Source organism: Geospiza fortis, unplaced genomic scaffold (genome assembly GCF_000277835.1).
Source record: "Geospiza fortis unplaced genomic scaffold, GeoFor_1.0 scaffold130, whole genome shotgun sequence".
In the NCBI taxonomy this organism is placed as follows: Eukaryota; Metazoa; Chordata; class Aves; order Passeriformes; family Thraupidae; genus Geospiza; species Geospiza fortis.
In genome coordinates this window covers 8114394-8137410 of record NW_005054300.1, presented here as the reverse complement: position 1 = coordinate 8137410, position 23017 = coordinate 8114394, and the positions used below count along the sequence as shown (strand labels likewise).

At 37.0% G+C, this 23017-nt stretch overlaps 1 protein-coding gene across 2 annotated transcripts in view; it reads right to left on the bottom strand.

Annotated features, from left to right (window-relative positions):
• PDE6C (phosphodiesterase 6C) overlaps positions 1 to 21448 on the bottom strand; it is a 25915-nt gene extending 4467 nt beyond the window's left edge. For both annotated transcript variants that reach the window (XM_005416452.1, XM_005416453.1), the window contains exons 1-18: positions 20951 to 21448; positions 12592 to 12744; positions 12396 to 12485; positions 12022 to 12162; positions 11458 to 11532; positions 11305 to 11369; positions 11132 to 11198; positions 10366 to 10413; positions 10009 to 10158; positions 9186 to 9329; positions 9033 to 9101; positions 6730 to 6876; positions 6227 to 6334; positions 6008 to 6117; positions 3875 to 3962; positions 2310 to 2410; positions 1089 to 1196; positions 455 to 518 (exon numbers count right to left, since the gene is read on the bottom strand). In XM_005416452.1, coding sequence (XP_005416509.1) covers positions 455 to 518; positions 1089 to 1196; positions 2310 to 2410; positions 3875 to 3962; positions 6008 to 6117; positions 6227 to 6334; positions 6730 to 6876; positions 9033 to 9101; positions 9186 to 9329; positions 10009 to 10158; positions 10366 to 10413; positions 11132 to 11198; positions 11305 to 11369; positions 11458 to 11532; positions 12022 to 12162; positions 12396 to 12485; positions 12592 to 12744; positions 20951 to 21430 — 2208 coding nt within the window. In that variant the 5' untranslated portion in view covers positions 21431 to 21448. The remainder of the gene's footprint in view (positions 1 to 454; positions 519 to 1088; positions 1197 to 2309; positions 2411 to 3874; positions 3963 to 6007; positions 6118 to 6226; positions 6335 to 6729; positions 6877 to 9032; positions 9102 to 9185; positions 9330 to 10008; positions 10159 to 10365; positions 10414 to 11131; positions 11199 to 11304; positions 11370 to 11457; positions 11533 to 12021; positions 12163 to 12395; positions 12486 to 12591; positions 12745 to 20950) is intronic.
• Positions 21449 to 23017: the final 1569 nt, after the last annotated feature.

Here is a 23017-nt window from a genome sequence, read left to right as displayed (position 1 = left end):
GTCAATAAATAGTGGAGTACTTGAAGTACTTAGGTACCACTCTGTATTAGAGAATTTTAGTGTGTTTAAGCTGCTTTGCAATGGCACCAAGATCTATAGAATAGACACAATTCAAACCATACTGTTGTTAAATCTGTGCCTTAAAAATAGCTGGAAAGTAGCAAAAGTTGTCTAGCAAAGAAATAATTAGGTGATATTTTAAGGGTAGCTAGAACAGCTGCCAGAATCAGCGGTGCCGATTTTAGTGGAAGGACAAGTAGAGAAGGGCTGACAACTGCAGAGTGATTGACCACCTACACTCACAGTGACAGAAAGGTAGTTGCTTCTTTTCTGGAAGCAACAGGTACTTAAATATGCATCAAGTAATAATAAGTTATTTTTTTAATTGATCATGCACCAAATGGGCAATAAAACAAAGAGTAAATGCAGTATTGTCTACTTCAAAAGTACCTACCTTACTCTGCACTTCCCAGGGCTTGGTTATTGCAGACAGGTCACATCCAGTCATCATCATAGCCCTTTGAAAACAAAAATCAAAAGAAGATTATAGGGTTGGGTGTCAGGAAGATGGTACTAGACTCTTTTCAGTGCTGCCCAACAACAAGGTGAGGAGCAATGGCAATAAACTAAACCACAAGAAGTTCCACCTCCACGTGAGTAAGAACAAATATCCATTAAGGGTAGAAGAGCACTGGAATAGGCTAGCCAGGGATGTTGTGGAGTCTGTCTGGAGACATTCAAAACCTGCCTGGACCAGTTCCTGTGTAATCTGCTCTAAGTCACCCTGCCTTGGGAGAGGGGTTGGACAGAATGATCTCCAGGGCTCCCTACCAAACCTAACTATCCAGTGTGCTAGAATGATTATTAAAAAAAAAAGGTCTCGGTGTTGAGGAATTTAAGATGCCAAATGAATTGATACTTTGCACATTTTAAGAAGATTATAGGCATCAGTTTCTAAATTAAAATCATGGTTGTGCTTATCATTGGACAATAACTAAGTCTAAATATGCATGTTTAGGGGCCCAAATTCTTTTAAAATCTAGTCCTAGATAATTGATTGAATAAGGAGTAAAATATTAACCACCTACATGATGACTTCTTTTTTCGTTGGGTCAATAGATATATACTTAATTGCCTGCTCTTCTGTTTCCATTTTTTCAATTGCATCCACAATCTTTTGAAACATAGTTCTTTTCCTGTTAAACCAATAAAGCATATGTTACTGAATGTGAGTTCTTGCATTAAAAATAAAATATATAATCATATTTATGTTATTTGTGCTTTTCCCAAGTACCATCCTAGTCATAGTAGTATCAAAGTAATATTTCCCTGCTGTTGAATGGAAACTTTTTAGGTAACCTAGAAACTTTGATTTTGTTACATTCCCCTGGCATGTGAAATAATATGTCAGAGTTCCTGACAAAGAAACAACCAATTTCCTACCTCTTCAGATTAAACCCTTTGGGGTGACATTCTCATTTTTTTAGCATTACATGTTCGTTACTTTCTGTAACATACAGAATTGGGAAAAGTGAAGCAAATACTAACAGATGCTCTGCCACTCCCTCCCACCAAAAATCCTAAGAGTTACTAAGACCTGACTGAAAAGAACTATCAAAAACATAAGCCTGTCTTGCTACTGCCTCACAAATCTTCTAGTTTGTGCTTTGAATGAATGGAATAATGGAATTACTCCTCTCTAAATTTTAATAACTGCTATTAAACAATTTCCTGAATTTTTACCTGTCTTGTGACTTCAAATTGTCCCAGTCATAAAACAAAAGTCTCCCCATATCTTTAAGATACCCATTATTAAAGCACACTAATTCACTAACTTAAGAACAGAATTGATAATTTGAAATTTGGAGTCTTTGGCATATTTAGCACTGGGAACAGTGGACATCTGACAGGTTTTTTTAATTTTAAGCATGCTCCTGCTTACTCTGAGTATCTGTTGTATGGTATGTTAAATGTCACACATGCACACAACCTTACGATTAGGTTATTGCATCTACACTTCTGGAATACAGTGATTGCTGTAACTAAATGTATATTGGAATGACCTACTAAATGTATTACCTACTAAGTATTATATACATTCATGCATTCTCTAATTTGAAAGCTTATAATCAAACTAAGAATGCCTTGGTTTTTGCAAGAGTTAGACTCAATGACAATGTTAAATAGAGCTCTGTTCTCTGCATATAAACATCTTTGTATGCTGTATATAAACAACTAAAAAACTACAGTTATACATTCAGTAGGACTGATTTTTTTCAGTAAGAAGTTATACAGAATTTAGTACTTACTTGAAATACAAAGCCAAGTCAGTTGCTATTATTGCAACTTCAAATAAGTGCAGAACGGTTTCATACTGGCGCTTATTTAGGTTCTGGAAGATGTTTAAACTCTGCAAGGTGGAAAGTTTAGGATTTCAATTCCTTTTATAACACTGTCTTTGGTTTGTACTATACAGATTGTCTCACAGAATAGGGTAACAAAATTGGCCAGCTATAGTCCTTAAATTAAAGTAATGATAAAACTTAAAAATTCAGATTCCATTAACCTAATTTTCCTGACTTTTTAAAACTTCCCAATTCCCTCTTTTTTTCCTGTTAAACTGGGTTTGCACAGTTGCCTGCAGCAGTGCATGTGCAATGTCCTTTTCCTCAGGCAAAGGGAATGAGACCATCATACAGCATTTTTCTAGGTGTCTTGGTTTTATTTCCTTCTTTAACAGAGATACAAGACCTGCATGACCCAGGGCACAGCGATGCTGGTGAGAGCCTCCAGAGGTCCTGCCAACTGCTCTGCCTGAGAGCAGGAGTCACTCACTCCCTGGCATCTCACATTTGACAAAGTACGTCGCCATCAATAAAGGGAAAGGTTTGTTAGTTTTCATATCGTAAACCTTCTAGGTTTTTTATTAACATAGTGCTACTGCTTAGCATAACGATTTATTCTGTGGCCTCATGAGGTCAGGCAACAGCATCACCACAGGGATTAGAAGTGGAAAATGAGGGTGTAGTGGGCGCCTGCCCTTCTGCTGCAAACAAGGCATGGAAGGGGTGCATATGTGCATGCACTGCTGCTAAACCACCCTCCAAAATACATGGCAGAGTGTAAATAGTGTGTTTTGCAGCAGCCGGGCAGAGCCTGACACCGCTGAGGGCAGGGTGGCCGGTGCCCAGTGGAGGAGCCGGGCCCTGAGGGGCAGCTGGGCCTGGGGGTGCGGCGGGAGCATCCCCCCGCTGCTGGGGAGGGCAGCTGGGGACGGCTGCCCATGCAGGAACATCGGGAATGGAGCTGTGGCAGAGCCTGTCACTCCCGGCCCTGTTAACCCTGAGGGGCAGCTGAGCCTGGATGGGACGCTGGGGACGCTTCCCATGCAGGAACATCGGGAATGGAACTGCGGCAGAGCCTGCCGTTCCCGGCCCTGTTAACCACGCAGGCTGTGGGGCGGGTCTTGGCCTGAGGGCAAGGGGCCTCTCCATGGACATCTCTTGTTCCTCAGCTGCCAGAGCCTGCAGCTGAATTCAGACCTCATAAACCAGGTATAGCTGCTTAATGACAAGATTACATATATATATATATTACATTTTCTGCTTTGGTTTCAATATCAGCTGTTTTGTGCAAACAGAAAATATCTGAAGAGTGTGAGCGAGGCCCAGAGGAGAATCTTTTCTGTTCCAGGACAGAATCACTGATGTTTCTCTAACAGTGGAAAATGCATAAGAATTTTTCTTAAACTTGTGAATTTTAGCATTTCTTATGTGGACCTAGAGAAATGCATGAGACCCAGTGAAATTTGGAGCATTGTAGTTTAATTGGATCTTCAGTGTTGATTGGTGTGAGCAGAAGGTCCATGACGTACCTCATCTTGCAGCAGGGTTTTACTGTACTCTAGGTGATGCCTTTCCAAAATGGAAGAGCCATGAAGTTTTGCCAGGGGAGCAGCTGACCTGTGGAAAAATAAGCAGTTATTTAGAGTACAATATATAAAAATAGAATTTGAAGGCAATAGTTTTTATTCAGGTTTCATATCATTGGTATGATAGTGTAATCTGTATAAATTAGCTATTGGCATGATGCAGAGAAAAAACCCAATTTGCTTCCCTTCCTTTTTGTAACTGAGTAATGATGGAACTTGGATAGCACTGGGTGTCAGTGCCCACTGAAGTCAAAGTCATTGTTAGATGCCTCAAAACTCAAAAACTTTGGTATTTAAAATATGGCTTCATTTTGTCCTGCATGTTCAGTTTTGCTGTTTGTTCAATCTATGCTCCTTTTAGGTACCTTAAAAGTAGCCTTTATCCATCTTTTAGTGTTTATTCTGCTGCATGGCTCTTGTACATCTGTAATGACTGGGCCATATGCCCTGGGATTCTAGTTGGCCATAACTGAAATCTGAAGTAACAGAATATGCTGGTTTTGCACCACAGAATATAATGGAGTTTAATTCCTCTAATGCTCTTGGGCTACTTTACTCCCCCAAAATTGCCTTTTTATGGACAGCAAAAGTCCTGATAGCCCAGGTTTGTTCCATTTTACCACAGGTCTTAAAGCATTCCCCTGATGTTGGACTAAGCTTCAAGAAGAGAAAATTCTGCATCAGATTATGGCTGTGAGATGAAGGGAGAAGCATCCTACTTACATGGGCTCCAGGTAGTTCTACATGTTTGAAAGTGTATTTTCCTCCTTTTTCCCTTGGTTTATAGCTCTGTTTCCCACATAACCCAAGGTGGATTGCAATGGCACCCCTATTTTCTGATGTGATTAGGACTGTCGTGGTAAAGCCTGATGAGTTCTATAAATAGCTTTACTGCATATGACCTCATGTAGAGGGCTTTCGTCTAGGGAAGACCACAGTGGAAAGATTTAAACCCAACCCACTACAATCCCCCTTAAACTTGTTTGGATGAGAGGCAGTCCATTGAATAAGAATCAGCATCTGTCATTCTCTTTCCTACGTCACCTGGAGAATCCCTGGGAATAATCAGAAAATCCCTTTGCGTCACTGCTCTAGCACACAGGCTGAAAAGGCTGAAATGTGAGCAGTGGATTCAGGGTCAGAGGGGTAGGATCAATCACTCTGGAGATACAGCTGGTGGAAACTAGCCAGAAAATGGTAATCTTCTGATACACAAGACATTCTAAGAAATGTGTTCTCTGGCCAGCACATGGAAACAAGCCCACACAGATCACATAAAATACTTAATGGTAGGGTGTTCACTCCTCAGGAGAAGAGTAGGTGTCACCATGATACATAATGTTTTAATACAAGGGAAAATTTAAATGAATTAATGGAGTTTTTTTCATAACAAACAAGGTAAAAATCACAAAGAAATCCTTTGGACTATTTTCTCAGGACATATTACAGCATGAATTGCAAAGCTTGAACCTCATGATGTGTTAACTTCTGGGCCTGTGGACCCAGCAGTAGAACTCAAGCTTGTTGAGTCAGACTTTTGTATAACATAGGAGATTACACCTCAGGAAAGGGCCTATATCAGGAAACTGAATGTGGGGAAGAGCAACTGAACTAGTCAAATTAGACAGTGGAAAACAGAGCAAAAAATTCTGTCTCACTCTAGACTGGCCCTTGTCTATATCACATCTCGAATCACTTTCCAGAAAAGTGCTTGTGCCCTGTATAGAAAAAGTAATCCAATTACGGATTTTAATTTACTTTACTAATTTCTTTGTGTCCTCATGCACATGAGGCTTTGTCTACTACAATCCAAGCATTGCTAGAGTTTTAAAAAGTTAGAGTCTTAAAAATGGATTGCAGCTTCAGGAGATCCTTCTAAGATTCTGCCTTTGCATTTTGTCTTTGTGTTTCAACTGCCTGAAGTGCTCTGGGGCAGAAATCTTCTGTAGCATAATTATTTATTCATGCCAGATGAATATGGAATAGATACCTAATATTTTTGCAAGTTTTGATGTTTTAAAATTTGTTTTCCACTAAAGGGAGTACATTTCCGTATATTTGATCACTTGTACTTACTTCATTTGATACAGGTTATTGGTCCCTCTGTGATCAATGTCGTGGCAGAAAGCAGCAGCAACCATGGCAAAGGCTTCTAAATCAGTATAGTATTTCTTTATTTTTCCTGTCTGTAAAAGAAAACAGATAACTCTGAGCATGTGTCTTCCTGAATTTTCCATCTGGAGTTGAAAGAATACTACTAGTTAATGAATTTGGGGTTAATATTAGCAACATTACCATCAGCAGAGTAAACATTGTTTGTCCCACATTGAATCCATGTCTCCAGTTATGGTAAGTGATATCCCGATAACCTTTCCTGACTGTGTACATCCATCTTGTAAGGACCTGTTGGGAACAAAAGGGAGCAGACAGCTATTAATTGAAACAGAACAAAGGAGCTCCCATTAAATAACTAGAATATACTATGAAATTCTAGAATATACTATGAATTTTTTAATTTTGCAAGTTCTTTGAAAACAAATGATTCTCATTGAATTAAACATAGAAACAGCAAATTTTTCTTACATAAATGCATGTGGATTTAATTCCTTGCCTATCTTACACAATTCAGGATTAATTTGATATTTTTCTGACAAATATGTAAACATTTCATTGAGAACGGACTATTGTTAAACATACCATTAATATTTTAGTATTGCCTACTTCTAGATTAAAGCATGTAAAACCAGATATTTTTCTTCTATTTAAGAATAAACATAATGAAGAAAAATAAACCAGACCTCAGCTGGGACTTTGAATTTTTCAACAACATTTATCTCAAAGAACAGTCGTATTCCACAAGTTATCAGGCCATGCTCTGTAACAGGGAAGTCACTGAAGCGGAATTCATACAGTTCTAAATCTTTTGGATCAGGTAATTCTTCTTTCTGTTAGGAAATAACAAAAACAAGGGGTTTTCTGTCAAGAACAAAGATGGAAAAGCTTTTTTAATTTTCTTCAGTAGAAATACTGTTCAAGGACAGTATGCTTATTATGTCTTCAAAGGTGTCAGGTGTCAGTATGAACTAATGTGTATTAAATTATGAAATATAATCATGATACTGCTGGCTTTCTTCTCAAAATTAGTAGATAAAAACCTTGGGCAATTCCTACTCTGAATTCCAACAAAATGTGTTGCCACCTTCTCAACATTTCCTTAGTTTAGAAATCTTGGTCCTAGGAAATTCTCTTCCCTGGTATAAAATCCCATGATTCTCCCACTTTCAGCCTGATCTCAAGGCTGCATTCATGTTTTTATCAGCCAAATTATATTGCCTCTTTTGTATATATGATACAGATTCGCACTGAATAGCCTAACTGGTAATAGTGCTATTAGTGAACTGTTGTCTAACACTCTTCATCTCTCTCAAAGCCTAGAGAGAGCAGCATCTTATTTTAAAGAGTGTGTTCCAATCCAAGCAAAATTCTTCAAGGAAGTCTGATGCAACACAAAAATAGCTTATGTTATCACAATTACTCCCTCCTCAGTAGTCTATAAAGGATCTTCACTTTATAAAGAAAAAATACAACTGAATGTATGCATATATTTCAACAAATAAGGCTGATCATCCCTTTCCTTCTCCCTGGGTTTTTCCTTTATATCTACACAGATCTGAGATCAAGGACAAAGAAACCTAGATCAGTGTTGTTTTAAGACCCATTACTTGGTGAATCATCAGATCTAGAAACACCTGCTTTATCCTATTAGTTATCTGGGATTCCAGGTCTTCTAATAGGATAAAGCACTTGCATGTAGCCTTGGTAGTGCAGAAGATCTTAGACCTTTGAATTTGTGACTCCACAATGTTGAAAGAACAACTTGGTTTTTATAGATTTAAAAATTCATACCAGTATTATGTTTTTAAATTTAAAGCCTGTATCAGAATAATCAGATTTTGCTCTCCCCATGGAAAAATTTTTAAATGTCCATTATTTTTTGAAGATTTTCATACTGCTAAATTAAATTTCTTTAAAAGGCATGTGAAGATACACACGATCTGTTGATGTTTTTTTTTCACTACTTGCAAGCTGTGTGGGCATCTGTTGTGTGGAAGCCAGTAAAACATTAACACCAGTGCATTCCAGCATGCATGTATACATAACTAAAAAGAGTTTCATGAGATCTTTTCCCTATGGCTATGTGTACATTAGCAAATGTGGTATAATAGGAGGAAACGTGAAGTGGTTGGTACTGGAAGTCAACAGATTTGGGTGTATTTTGACCTTTTTTCTTCAAACTAGCTCTGTTATGATCCATTAACAGTGGAAGTTCATTCAGTGTTTTCATTCAGAGCACATATTTGCTCTTTATTTGAGTTTTTCTTCAGATAAAGGCCAGATAAAGGCCAATTCATGTGCTCTAGGACTGTTGAAGTGCACTAAATGGGCAAAATTAGGAGTTTTCTTCCAAAGACAAGGCCTTTCTAGATTGAAATACTAAGGCAGCCAGAGGACTGCACTACAAACTCATTTTTGTTTTAGTAGTAGCAGAGTAGTAGAGCAGAGAACTCTTTAGGTCAAATATGTTTTCTCTCTGTGGAGTCACAGGTCACTGTCTTTAGACTTCTCTGCCTAAAGAAATGTAGGAAAAAATAATCTGAAAGTAAGTTTGTTCCACTAGATACTGCTACCTACATTCTCTTACCTACAATGCAAGTGGCCTCACCACAACATCACTTTCTTTTATTTTCAGAATTAAATAAATTAAGTTCAGTTATAGATATAGCATTTTCCCTATGAGCATTTTAATAAATGTAACAATTTAAATGTTAATTAATATAAAAATGTCTATGTAACTGTGACTGTCCAAGTGTCTTAATGTACATTTGTAACAGAATGCTTCCCTTCCTGTGGGTACCAGTGGGGTCTGCACAAAGAAGGAGAGAAGAGGGTGAAGATGTGTTGCTAAATCAACTCCATTTAGCCTGATAGCTAACATTGATTGTATTCATCAGGATTTCACCATACCCAATCTTTTCTATGATGAGGACACATTACTCTGTGATATAAATACACCCCCTGAATTTTCAGTTTAATGACTTACCAAAATCCTGATGAGATCCTTTTGATCGCATTCATCTAAACTTTTTGCATTCAATTTCTCCTTGTATTTCTAAAAATGAAAAAGAGTAAGAAAATTCAGGTTTTGTGTAGTAAGTTTGCTGTTTTAATTTTGTGGCTGTGGACAGAAACTTACCAGGATAGATTCAACTTCAGCAGGGGTGGCCTTTGTCTGGTACATAAGCATTTCCTGAGCAATGTCTTTCCTGTTTTCAAGTTTGTTCATTTTGTCATAAGTGTCAGTATTTAAAACAGACCACCCCAGGAACTGTGTGAGAGTCTGCAACAAAGTCAAGTAAAGCAGAGATGATGCCATGACAACAGAATGAACCTGAAAATTTGAACTTAGCTTTCTTAAAGTCCCGTTTCTGTTAGTGCCCTTTGAAAAGCAAGGTGCCACTCTACTTGTTAGAGGCCTTTAACTTCCTTCAGCCAGTTCTGTTAGCACTCACAGCTTCTAATGACATTTGACTCATTAAGTAATTAATATTCCCATTTTATATACCTGACTTTGAGGCTTACGAAGCTAAAGTCAAGTGGGTGGACTTGGGTACACTGTGTAGCATCTTACCTTGCCTGAGTGCATGCGATTATGAACGCTCTGTGAACTCCTGTGGTCACAGGCTTGGCATCCACTGGCAAGCAGCACACCATACCTGCTTACCCACTGCTACTTAGGACATGCTGAACGTCATTAAAAAGTCAAAGGATTAAAAGTAAAATTATAAGCAACTTTTGTTTATTGCTGGAATGTAAATGATCACTTAAAAATTTTCAGTTTTATAAAGCGAGATAAAATCTCAGATTCTTAAGAAACTGCAGTGTGAAGAAGATAGACTATTGGCTAGATGTTAATGTGGCCTATTTGAATTTTTTTTTACATATAAAAATGACTTTTTACTGCAATATTTTTTTAACATCACATAGCTCCTCAAACCCTTTAATCCTATTAAGCTTACCTCAGTGATCTGTTCATCATACTCGTCAAAAGGTTTTCCATCTTTCCTGTTGTAAAACGTTGCAACTCCCACAATTTCTTCTTTTTTGTTGACAATAGGCAAAGACAAGACGTTTTTGACAACCCATCCTGATTCATCCACTGGTCCTTTCTGTAGGAAAACCAAAAACCAGGAAATGTGTATTTCTTTGAAAGTAATAATGCAGCTATGGACGTAAGCAATGTAACAAAAATATTTTTTTTTGTGCATCACAATAAAATGAGAAATTATTTATACAACTAACTGTATAACCAATTAATGGCAAGCACTAGAATGTTTTTCTACAAAATTTATAATTATTAACATTACTGAATTTACCTGAAATGTGAAGTATTCATCTGCTGGTGCATTCATCATGTTACAAATCTACAGCATAAAAAAAAATGACATATTGCTGAGATGGAATATAATGTGCATCAAAACTTAGTCTAATATTTTTTAAAGGAATATTTCTTTTCTAAGCTAACAATAGTGGTGAGCCTCCTAGCTAGCTACAGAAACTGAAACTGTTCCTCTTAAATTAGATGTAGTTATTCTAACAGACGTAATTTTGGAACGTTTGTAGCAAAGTCCCTCAGTGTCTCACAGTGCAAAAGCATAATGCTTAAGAAAATCACTTCCAGTTTTAAATGGCATGGAGGTTTCTAGAAATAAAAAATTGAGTACTAATTGGGCTCTATTAAAAATGCTACAGGGTTATCCATAGCTGTCATACATCCTGACTTTGAATTACGTATGAATATGCAAGAAGATATAGGAAATTAGGAAAAATTTAAAACCTTGCATGTGATGATTTTCTTGCTTTGACATTTTTTGTGACATTTGGCACACCAGGAAAGTGACATCAGACACACATATTATTCCTCTGATATCATCACAATCTGAGGGAAATTATCCTGCTGTTTTCACCATTTGGGTTGATGCTTTGCCTCCATACAAATACTGATTCAGATTATTTCACTGGAAGCATCATGGTATTTTTGTAGAGGATTTTGGTCATGGGGAGGTTTGGGGGGGTTTTTGTTCAGTCAGAACAACTGCATGATATTTAAAATGCTAGTTTTTAGTTTTGCCATGAACTTACAAGACCATTTTCAGCCACATACGTTGGCAATCCACTGACAAGACACCAGTGATCTGCTGGAGGTGACCTTTTGAGAGACAATGAAATTAATTTATTTCTACAATGTAGACATTTTATTCTGTCCCAGCAATGTCTAATTACTACACATTCATCATCTGCCAGTGAATACTCACGGAATGACTTTGATTTCTTCTTGTCCATGTAACAGATAGTCAATAATCTTATAAAAGTTGACTTCCTAAATAAAAATATAAAAACATCTAGGTGACTTGTAGAACTTCAGTATCAAACTTAAGATTCATAAAAAGAAAAATTAATATCCTCACTCGTCCATCAGGTGTCTTGGGGCCTTTGTAAGGCTCTGCCTCCCCCAGCCGGATTGGCCACTCGTCATAGAACTCCTGAGAAAATGATACACAGGGAAAAAAGGAAAAAACAAATCAGTTCTGGGTTCATAGATAACATCACATCTGTGTATTACAGTTTGATTTTTATTTCTACTTAGTTTAAAATGGTCATATTTCAGATAGCATTAAGAAAACATTGGTAACTATATTCCAGACAAGAAATGTTTGCCAGCAAATTGCAGGCTAATCTTATCCCTAAATAAGCTTAATTGTTCTTCTAGCAGGTAGATGTTTCTAAAGCAATAATCAGACCTGCACTTCCGCCCTTTCTTGCATGGAATTATGAATATGAAAAATTATTTCAGAATTGGTCTTTATGTTTATTTTGGTTGTATCCTTTGCCATATTTATATTTTGCATGTAATCTTTGTAACATTGTTAGGTTTTAAATAAATTATCCCCAAGAGTTAGAAAGCATGGGAACTTTGTGTCTTGGAGACTTCACGTTGGGAGTTTCTAGCAAGTAGGAAAAATAGTTTTTACCTTCTCTTTAGTCATGTCCAGCAGACCAACAGAGTATCTTTCACAATTCAAATACATTCGAATAGTATACAGTGCTTTATGAAACTGTCGTTCTATATCTGTTAGCTCTTCAAATACTTTGTTGGCAGACCACAAAAGCATCTATTTACAACAAAAGAGAAGGAGGATAATGTTCAGAACAGTAAGAAAACATAAACATATGAATCCTAGGCATTCCAGAATGAAATTATAAAGTGCATCACTGTTAATAAATTTTAAAAAGAATAAATAGATTGTATCCTTAGTTCAATAAGATTGCAAGTTTATAAAATAGTGGGAATGATAATTGTTTCAGAGAAAAAATGAACTATTTTTATTAAAAAATGCTTCTATACCTGGCTTTTTCGTGATTCGATATTGTAGAGATACGACGTATGATTATTTCTCATCATCAAAGATATAAAGTTGAGGTATTTTTTAAATACCTAAAAATTATAAAGATCAAAAATTAAACAAAAGTATTAAATTAAGATATAGAGTCACTTAAACTACTTGTTGAACTAAAAGTTGTGTTATTGTGTGACATTTTACCTCTTCATCCTCTTTTGAGAACTCAGGGGCATTTAATTTGTTGAGTGCCATCACAACAGCAAGCACCTCTTTACCCTGTGTAATTGCCGTTGCCAACATATTGACTGTTTTATAACCAGTTTTTTTGTCCATGAAGTCAGAAAAATGGTTGTTCTGAAGAAAAAGGGGAAAAAATCACAAGTTAAACACAGAACAATTACCATGCCAAGAGCAAATGATCATTTTATTTGGTAACTGATGTTTGCAATGCTGTGAGCACTGTTTCACAGTGCAGCAGGTTTATACTTGGAAAAACACATTATCATTACTTAACTTGATCTTGCAGAGTTATATGTACAAGCTTAACCGAAGCATTGGTTATGAAGGTAGCCTCTGAAACCAAGTTTTGTGCAGGTCTTTATTATAATGCTGAGGAATTAAAAATATGGGAAATACATGATTTTGTGACTGCCTGGGAATCTAATATATATGGTTTGTGTTTTAGAGAATTACTTCATATCTGTGTTAATATTTATTATTATTGTATTAGTTCAGTAAATAAAATTCATTATGCATTTCCTTCATACAATATTTAAAAGTACCTCCTGTCCTGTATAAAATACTTATGGCAGAGAAGCATCCCCAGCAGGTATTGCCCTAGCTGACCTGTTTCTTATTCCTTCCTGTCTGACACACTCCCATCCCTGTTGCTCCCATCTCTACAGGCTCTTTTGGTGAAAGCAGAGGATATAGGTATAGGATATAGGACCAAAGCTGCTTTTGTTGAATGTGTGATCCTGTGGGAATAAGGCCATGTGACTAATGAATGAGCCACAACTCAATACTCCATATTTACATTTTCATCCTCAAAACCAAATGCTGAGAAGGGTTTAGCAAAAGCTATTATTTTAAAATTTTTAATGTAAAAATATTGAGAAGCTAGTTCATGCTTCATGGATAACTCATATTATTTATTTCATATATTAACTCATATATTTATTTCCTTATATCCAAGAAATTCTTGGTGTTTTCTTCAAAGACTTTAGTGCTCTCTTTAATATAATAAAAAAGGGATTTAAACATTTTCAGGGAAATCTGGTTGTCAAGGGTTGTTATGTTTTGTTATGTTATTAAAATACATCTGAATGAGGTGAGTTATGAGTTGGAGGTTTGAAATCTGTTGAGATGTGCATACTGAGAAGTGCCATGGTTCTACTCAGCAGCTAAAATAGCCAGACTCTGTCTTCACAGAGCCTTTTCCATCCCCTCAGATTTCACTGTTAACATGTCAGTACTCGAACTTCTCCAGAGATGAGCACTCAGCTCACTTATACTGCATGTCTATGCCCAGAGCTGCAAACACTGCTGCTATTCATTATTACTGCCTTAGCTTAGGCAGCTGACATCTGCGTGGTGCATCCCAAGGTGTCTTCCTTGCTCACAGGCTGGAGAATGTTGCAGGATGCTACATCATGGAACTTCAGCTTTCATAGAGTATACATAAAGCTTCTTAAAGAAAACCCCCCAAAAATAAGCATTTTCTAGGTTATAAAATCAAGCATGACAATGCTTGGAAATGGCAGAAGTAAAATACTTTGTTTATTATTTAAAATTTTCCTCTTAATTTTCTTCTGCCCCTCTTCCCTCTAGCAATTGTTTCTAGTATAGGTTGAATTTATAGCATATACAACTCTAACAAGAAAGACAGAATTTTATTATGCCATCAAAATATTAGGGTTTGGCTTTTTCCTTGTTTTTCATAGTCTTTAGGCAGTCATTCTTTTATGTTTGCATTTTATATTTCCTTCTAGGGCTGCATTTCAGTGAAACAAATTAAATGTCTGGAAGTAACTCTTAAATATTGTATTTATGCCCTGGGCTCTCTAACAGAGAATTGATTCCTTTAAGGACAATCTGTGTCATCCCCATAAATCTCATTCAATGTATCAGGCTCTAGGTCCCTGGAAAATATAGCCACTTTTGAATATATTGTCCATGTGAAAATGGGACGCTTTCTCTGTTTCCAACAAACTGCCTGAGTTGTTATTTTCTGTTTTTCTCAGAGAAAGGCATAGGAGCATCTCCTGTAACAGACATCCAGAGAAAATGCCAGGCAATCTCTCTCTTCTGTGTGAGAATCAAATACTGTCCTGCAGCCTGCTAAACAAGTATGTTATTACATGGAAATATTCGGTTTTCTGTGGGATGTATTATCTACCAACACAACCATTCTGGACTTGGGTATGGTTTTGAGCTTCAGGTTTTGCATTTCTGACTGTTTTAGCCATTGAAAACCCAGTAAATTAGACAGGTAACTTGACCGTGTTTTGAAGTCCCTCTGTCACTAAAAGCATCTATTGCCCTGGTGAGGCCCAGGTTCCTGGGTTTAGGGTACTGTATTCTGCTGTGAAGGAATCAATAAACACTTCAGACAGTCCTGGATTTCTGAACACTTAAAAGGAATCTGTAGACACCAAATTAGATGAATCAGCAGGATTCAGCTGCTGTATCTTACTTTGTTTAATAATGCCAGAATGAAGGTACAAGCAGCGGTGGTCAGAAGTGTTCAGAAGAAGCGCTTTGGTCATACAATTTTTGCAAAGGATAGAAACATTTTAATACAAGTCTCTGTTAATAAACAGAAAGTTTAGTAACCACAAGCCATCCTGTGCCTAGATAGTGTGAAGCAGAAAGATAAAAATACCTTCTAATGAATTGGCAGCATTCCCACAGCACATACAAAGACTCCTGTCTCACATGGTTTGCACATACAAGCAAAACATGGTGCTTAGATTTAGGTTTTTCATTATTGAATATTTTATACATAATCTCTAGGAGTTTTGAAGCCTTTATTTCCAACAGAGTTGTAAAAATATTTTCTCTTGGGAACATAAGTGCTTTCTTTTTTCCAAAGAAAATCACTCTTCACACTATCTAAGGAATCATGTTCAAAGACGAATAAGCAAGAAATGTGGTCTGCAGTACCAGAGCCAGAAGAACATCTTGATGCTTCCAGGACTACATGAATGTGGACACTTAGTCTGCTTGAGCCTGGTCTTATGAATCAAACTATCTTTTAGAACAATATTTTGAACTTTCAGCTCTAAGTGAAATCACAAAATAGGCTTTAAAAGAGAAATTATGGACAAGAAATCTGCTGCTAACTCCCTAATTGTAGTACATGGCAGACATTTCCTACTAGCTCCATTTAATCTTGAGATTCCAAGCCATTTACTATACAATGATCAGTTCTTTAAATAGGCCCTGAGATATGCAACGTATCCTGGATTTGCGGGAAGCCAGCACGACCAGCTAGCACAACCCTTTCGATGGAGGAATGTTTCCTAATATCCAATCTGAACATCTCCTGGCACAACTTGAGTCCACTTCCTGTTATCCTATTATTTGTTAGTTGGGAGAAGAGGCTGACCCCCACCTTTCAGGGATTTGTAGACATTGATAAGGCCCCTCTAAGCCTGCTTTTCTCCAGGCTCAACACCCCCAGCTACTTCAGCCACTCCTCACAGGACTTGTGTTCCAGATCCTCCTTCAGCTTTGTCACCCTGCTCTGGAGATGCTCCAACACCTCAATATGTTTCTTGTAATGAGGTGCCCACAACTGGGCACAGGATTCAATGTGTAGCCTCCCAGTGCTTGGTACAGGGCAGCAGTCTCTGCCCCAGTCCCGCTGGCCACACTGTTTCTGATCCCAGCCAGGATGCTCTTGGCCTTCTTGCCCAGCTGGGCACTCCTGGCTCCTGTTCAGCTGCTGTTGATCAGCACCCCCAGGTCCTTTTCTGCCCGGCAGCTTTCCAGCCACTCCTCCCTGTGGTGCTGCCTGCGGTTGAAGTGACCCAATGCACAACAGGTAAGATTTAATCCTGCAGGTGAGGAGATAGGTCCAAGACAGCAGATGCCTGTTCTCCTCCACCTCTTTCCCCTTGTAAAGCACAGAGGAAGAAGGGGTTACTGTGACCCCTTGCAGTTATGACTATTTTGCTCCTGTTGGCTGGGAGGTTCTGGTTTGGATAGATGAGCTCAGACTGCACATATTTCTTTGCATCATCTCCACACGTTTCTGGTTTTCTTTCTGGTGGTTCTACAGTATTTCCTTCTCTTCCTGATCATTTGTTCTTCCACTGATTGTCTTGCATTTGGCTCAAATTTCTCAGAATTTTAACCACTTGATAGGTGGCAGTAATGTGTTATAATGCTTCATCTCTTACTTCTACTTAGCCTAATGTTTTTGTTTCATAATGACATAATTGAGTATGAATAGAAAATGAAAAAACACATACTAACCATCTACCTGGACCTTTCTTAGGCCACACTCCAAAAATTAGATATTGTCAGGGATGTCAATTTTATTTTAAGGGGTAACTCACTAGCATTACAGAACAAATTGACTTTGTTATTGTCAACATGACTAGAGTTATGTTCCTGAAATGCCTGCTTGTTATTTGCCATATGTAGGGATTATTTTGCAACTTCTTGAAATTGGATTTGTATTATAGTAATTGCTTTTTCACATGAAACAAGAGATAAAAGGAGCTTTTAATTTTCATTTTTAATGTACTTTTCCCCTTCAATTTTGGAAACTTTCCTGTTAGAATAGTAAATAAAGAATTGGTTGGGTATTTTTTCTGGAAGGCACAATGAATAGAAATGTGTTCCTGTATTAAAATATTCTGGTAAATTGACTAAATCTTTGCCATTATAGAAGATTGGGATGTGTTTCAATTTTTCCAGTTAATATTTGTTGAGTATGAGTTTCTGGCAATCTAGTGTTTATTATCAAGATAAGATAAAATGGAGGAGCAGACATTAACATTTACAGTGCATATTCTTCCCATGCAAAAAGCTACCTCAGACAGCCTGGAGTCTGGGGACCAGAATATCCACATTAATCTGAAACTCCTGTCAGTTTAGACAGGCCTGCAATTAAAGTCTCTCCCACTCTTGGCTTAAAGTGTAGAGCTGCTGTTCTGAAGCTGGATCAGCTTACAAAGGGATGATACCAGTGCTTGCAACTTGAAGATGTGTTTAAGTTTATTTGTACCGTGGGTTTCCAGTGGTTAAATTAGGTGCCACAACAATCACTCTTCTGGCTGTTTAATCTGAGTTGGAATCTCCCATGGTCTCTTATTTCTTCACTTCACTGGGAGTTGTGAATTGCAGTGCAAGACCTCTAAAAATGAAGGCTAGTTACTTCAGCATCAAAATATTTCAGCTCCTTTATAGATCTAATCCAAAAGCCTTCACTTTTGAAGCATTTCCCACCATTTTTATAATTTTATACTCAACTAAAACAGATAATATTATTTCTTGAGTTTCTAGTCCTTAATTAAATCCTTGTTTTCAAATACCTTTGAACTGAAAGGAACAGTGCAATAATTTAAATAGTTTATGGATTAAAGCAAATATATAAAGTCTTTATTATTGATTTGTGCAAGCTGAGAATGTGAGATTTTGATTCCCCAAAAAATACATACTCCTTGTAGAAGTATTTTTTTGTTCTTAGTTTTATTTGGAAATAATGCCTTGGAGGTATAATGTTGTCTGTGTTATCAGCTACTGTTAAAAGAATACTAATGGACATATCACATTTTTTTGTGGCCTATTATTTTAGTTTATAATATTTGAGGCACATGATCTGCTGTACACTGCGAATAATGTGAGACAAACTATTAGAGGAATGGTCCTGCCTGGCCTCCTGTTTCTCACAACTATGAAATCCTGGATTAAACACTATTAGCTCTCACAGTCAACAGGTCCATAATCTTGTGGGGAGGAGACTGACTACTAAATTAATTATCAAAGGTCTGTATCTTTCCCTCCGCTTTTATTTTCTGGAGCATTAGTCAGGATGAGGAGCTTCCTCACGTTTATTGGTACCTTTCCAGTTAGAAGGAGATAATCCCTAAAGAACTGGTTACCAGGCACTAAAAGTGGAGTCATTTATTTTTCAATGATTTATTGCTGTTGTGATCTTTTATTACATTTACTTTTGTTATAAAGGGGTAATGATTGAAGCATGAAAATGTCACACCATGCCTTTGTCAATGTTGTCATGTACTTAAGACTTAAAAAACACTATGCTGTTTGGATATGGACCGTGTCAACAGTAAAAAGTGGATAGAAATAACATTTTTAAAGTACTAAAGCCAACTAAAGATAATCATTGTGCATTTTGTATTCTGACAAGGCACTAGGGGAAAATTTCTTCTCTGGCTTAACTCTTCCTGTCAGTTTTTGTTCCTAATGTGGGTAGCAGACAATCTTGTTTGACTGAAGTGTATATGTAGTGAACTGAAAAATAAATATCCTTTCTAAAATGTGATAAAGACTTCTGTGGCTGCATATTTCTGCTGCCATGGACTAATTATATGCTTTAAATATTAGTGATTCAAGCTGCAGTTCTGGGTTTGCTATGGAGATAAAGATTCTGGTAACATAATAGGGAGATCTGCTTGTGTGAAGAGTGTGAACTTGGACATTGACTTTTTGTACACAAAGAATGTAAATCCTGACGTTTTTGAGATCTTTAGGGCTGTTTTTAAATATCAAATCTTGGTTCCAGAGAAGTCTCTGGGGGTTTTGCAATTATGTAAAAACTGTCAATATTCCAATAATATTTAGTTACCAAATTTAGATTAATGAGACCCTAGTTGAATTGCATTTTTAAATGTGTGCCTAATGGCATAGACCTCAGTAATCCTAAGAGAGTAAATGGGTGCCTAAGTAAAGATTACCTTAGAATGATTGAATAGTAACAGATACTCAGATGACATAAATTAATGAGGAAAAAACACCTAGCAGGATTAGATGGACAGAAAAGTTCTCTTACTTAAGCATGTATAAATAACACTTGTCACAAAATTTTGAACAAATCCTAATGCAAACACAGAAATATTTGGTTAGCCCTGCTCTGGGCACCTCTGATATAATGATATTAAGAAGCAGTGCAGTGTCTGATACAAGGCACATCTTCCCTGATCCTCCTGATCTTTTCTCATGTAATCAGTCTTATGAACTTGGACGGATTATCCTCCAATCTCCCCACGTGGTGGTAAGAGGCAATAAATCAGACACTTCTTGTCAGAACAGCAGCCATTGAAGAAAGGATATTAGTGGTCAGTTGAAAATGAACTGATGGTTTTCTCAAATCAGTCAGTCTTCTGTTTGCCCCTGTGATTTGTACTGACATCTGAGGCAGTTTACTGTATATTGGAATGTTATTTTCCTATATATAAACATTCATTTGTTTCTGAGCTTTAAAAGTAGCCCTTTATAACTTTTAGCATGATAAAAGATAATTTTTGTTTACCTCCTGCAAAACATAGTTAATTGCAGTGTATAAATATTTTGATTATTTGCATGGAGCATAGGACACAGCAGTGGTTTCTATCTCTCAAATATTCTGAAATTTTAAATTGACTGTATAGGAAATACTGTGAATCCAGACTGTCATCTTGCTAATTATCTTAGCACCATTTGATTATGTTCAACATAGGCCTAAAAAGAAATGAAGATGGCAGCAATTGATGATGCAAGGTTAGTTATTTTTAAGGAAATCTTAAAATTCAAAGCATGTTTGAGCTACATGTCCCCATGTATTTCAGAGCAGTTTCTAAAGCAGATATCACACGTGCGTGTTTCACTTTTTTTAGGTCACTCACCATTTTAATTAACATTTGTAATCAATAAAAATAATAAAAATTAAAATAAATAAATAATGTAATAAATAAACTCTTATCAGCACCTTAAACAAAGAAGGTGATTTAGCACAGATTCAACAGGAACCTCAAAAATGTCAGAACAGCTCTGACTCAATAATTTTCTTCTATAGATGGTTTTGAACTAAAGCCCTGGATCCAGACATACTCAAAATCAAACCCATTTTAAATCAAACACTGACATAAAGCTGAACATGCATGTTGACATCATCTTCCTTTCTCCTCATTCACTTACTAATAAATATATATCTTCATTACAAAAGCTGCAAATTAAATGATTCAGAGATGCATGCATGGCAGCATGAAATAATATCAGAGAACACTTGCAAGCCCATACTGGAAAACAGAATACAAGTCTGCCTTGTTCAGCACAAACTCAGGTATTTAATGGTCTCTATTAATCTAATATTCTCCTCCATTATTGTAGTCATTGACATTACAACTGCTGCAAGGACACTAAAAACACCTAACTAGGCAACTTTATGTGGTTCTATTGGATTTTAAGCCATCTCTGCAGATGCTTTTCTGATGTTATTGGTCTGGATTTCTGTCTCAGATTTTTCTGCAGAACAACTTTTTACCTCAAACTCTGGGCAGGAAGAAGCAAATGCACATAACCCCATACCCCAAAAGAAGTCACTTACCTTTGTCACATCAGGTATATTAAAAAGCTTCTTGGTATGAGCAACCCATCCCACTATCCCAATGTCCAGAGGAAAAACAGTCTCATTTTCTGGTTTCACCAAATTCTGCTCATAGTTGGAAGTTGGAGTGATATCAAGAATCCTGGAGGCTACCTCTGGAATACCATTTCGGGAGCGACAAATGAACAGACTACACCGATCAGCGGCCAGCAGCTGTGCCAGCCTCTGCAGGGCCTTGTGCACCAACTTTTCCATAACACATGCCTCATCCTGAAGTTCTGATACCAACTCAAAAATTATGTTACTCTCCTCCAGACGGGACATTTCTTTGAAGCTGACTCCTTCCTTCACATCTCCAGGGTTCACGTTAAAGATACTTCCCACCACTTCAGGTCTCATTTTTCGGTCGAAATACTCCTTGGCAAATTGGGGATTGTTCTCCAAGTATTTTTCAACGGCATCTTTATTTACCTCACCCATTTTTGCTGGATTTTTGTTAGTCCTAACCTGTTACTAGTAAGAAAAATGTACTTTGTACATATTGTATAGCTCACAGACATAATACATTCATCTTCCTCTGTGGCTTCCAAGCCTTCTGATACTCTTGAGATATGACAGAAGGCACTGGCTTAGCATCTTCTTAGTGTGAGATCTTGGAGACCGCTAATTAAAGAGATGTCAGGACACTAAACCCCTGAGCATTCTTAGCTCATAAATCCCCAGGGAGCCATTTTAGCATTCTAAACTAACCAATTAATTCTTATAAAATTGTCTGATGTGTAGATATGTGTACCTGTGCGTTACCTCCTTCATTCACTGTATATATACTGTGCTGTGCACACAGAAGTTCCTATTAAAACTTCATATAAGAAATTCCACCCAGACCCTTACCCCACATTATACACGTGCACAGATGTACACACGTGTATTTGTGGGAGGCACTTAAGGGCAGGAAAACAGAATGTTATGGAGAAATCTTTTAAAGGTTAGAACTTAGCTTTCCTTGAAATAGTCAGGAGATGACAGAAATTGGATTACTAAAAGTAAATAATTACGAAGCTATACATTAATAAAATGGTGAAATTCTTAAGACCTTACAGAAGTCTGAGCTTGCTTAAGTGCTCGAATGATTTACCTAGGTGAAGATGGAATAAAAGAATTAGAATGTGACTTAGCACAGCCAGATATGGCTTATTCTCTTTTTTATTCCCTTCAAAAAGAGAGAGACAAATAAAGAATAAAATCAGAAAACTGATTAAATTTAAACGGAGGAAACAGTAAAATTCATAAGCATAAATATACAGTCAAGGTCTACTTTTCTTCAGAAAAAGTTGGAGATGTCTGTTCTATGAAATAGTGCAAAAAGGATAATAACTGACAAACATTAGGCAAAGAGGGAATCTTGAGTCTGGTCACAGATATACCATAGATAACCACGTATCTACATAGATACAGATATATGGTTATACATGTTTAAAGTCTCCTGCCTTAGAAGTTCAATATTACATACATGAATGGAAAATGAATGGTGGAAAATGTCTTGAATTTGAGGAGCAAATATTCCAAAGCTACATGAGAAGGCTGAATTTAAGTGCCAGCCATGACAGTAAATGATCTGTGTTCATTGAAACAGATCTGAATTCCAGCACAGTAGGAGGACTGCAATACAATTAATCTTACTTCTGTTTATGGCATCCATGTAGATCAAAAGCAATGAGAGATTCTCGGTGTAAGAAAATAAAACATACACCCTTTGGCCATTCTTGATTTGAAAAGAGTATTGCCAAAGTACATCATCTGTCTGCCAGAAGCCACAGTGAGTCAACATTAGTATTTATCAACAGATCTCAAAGAATCAACATGGGCAACTGACACAGATACTCTTGAGCATGAAGAACAGGTCACTGATAGATGATCAATGATGCCTAACATTCCTTTTCGCTCTGACCATCATATGAAACACTATGTATGGAACTAATTTTTTGCCAGACTGCAGATACTCTACAGATTTTAAAAGGTATATGAAAATCAGCACATTACAAACACAATTTGGCCTGGCTTCTTTTC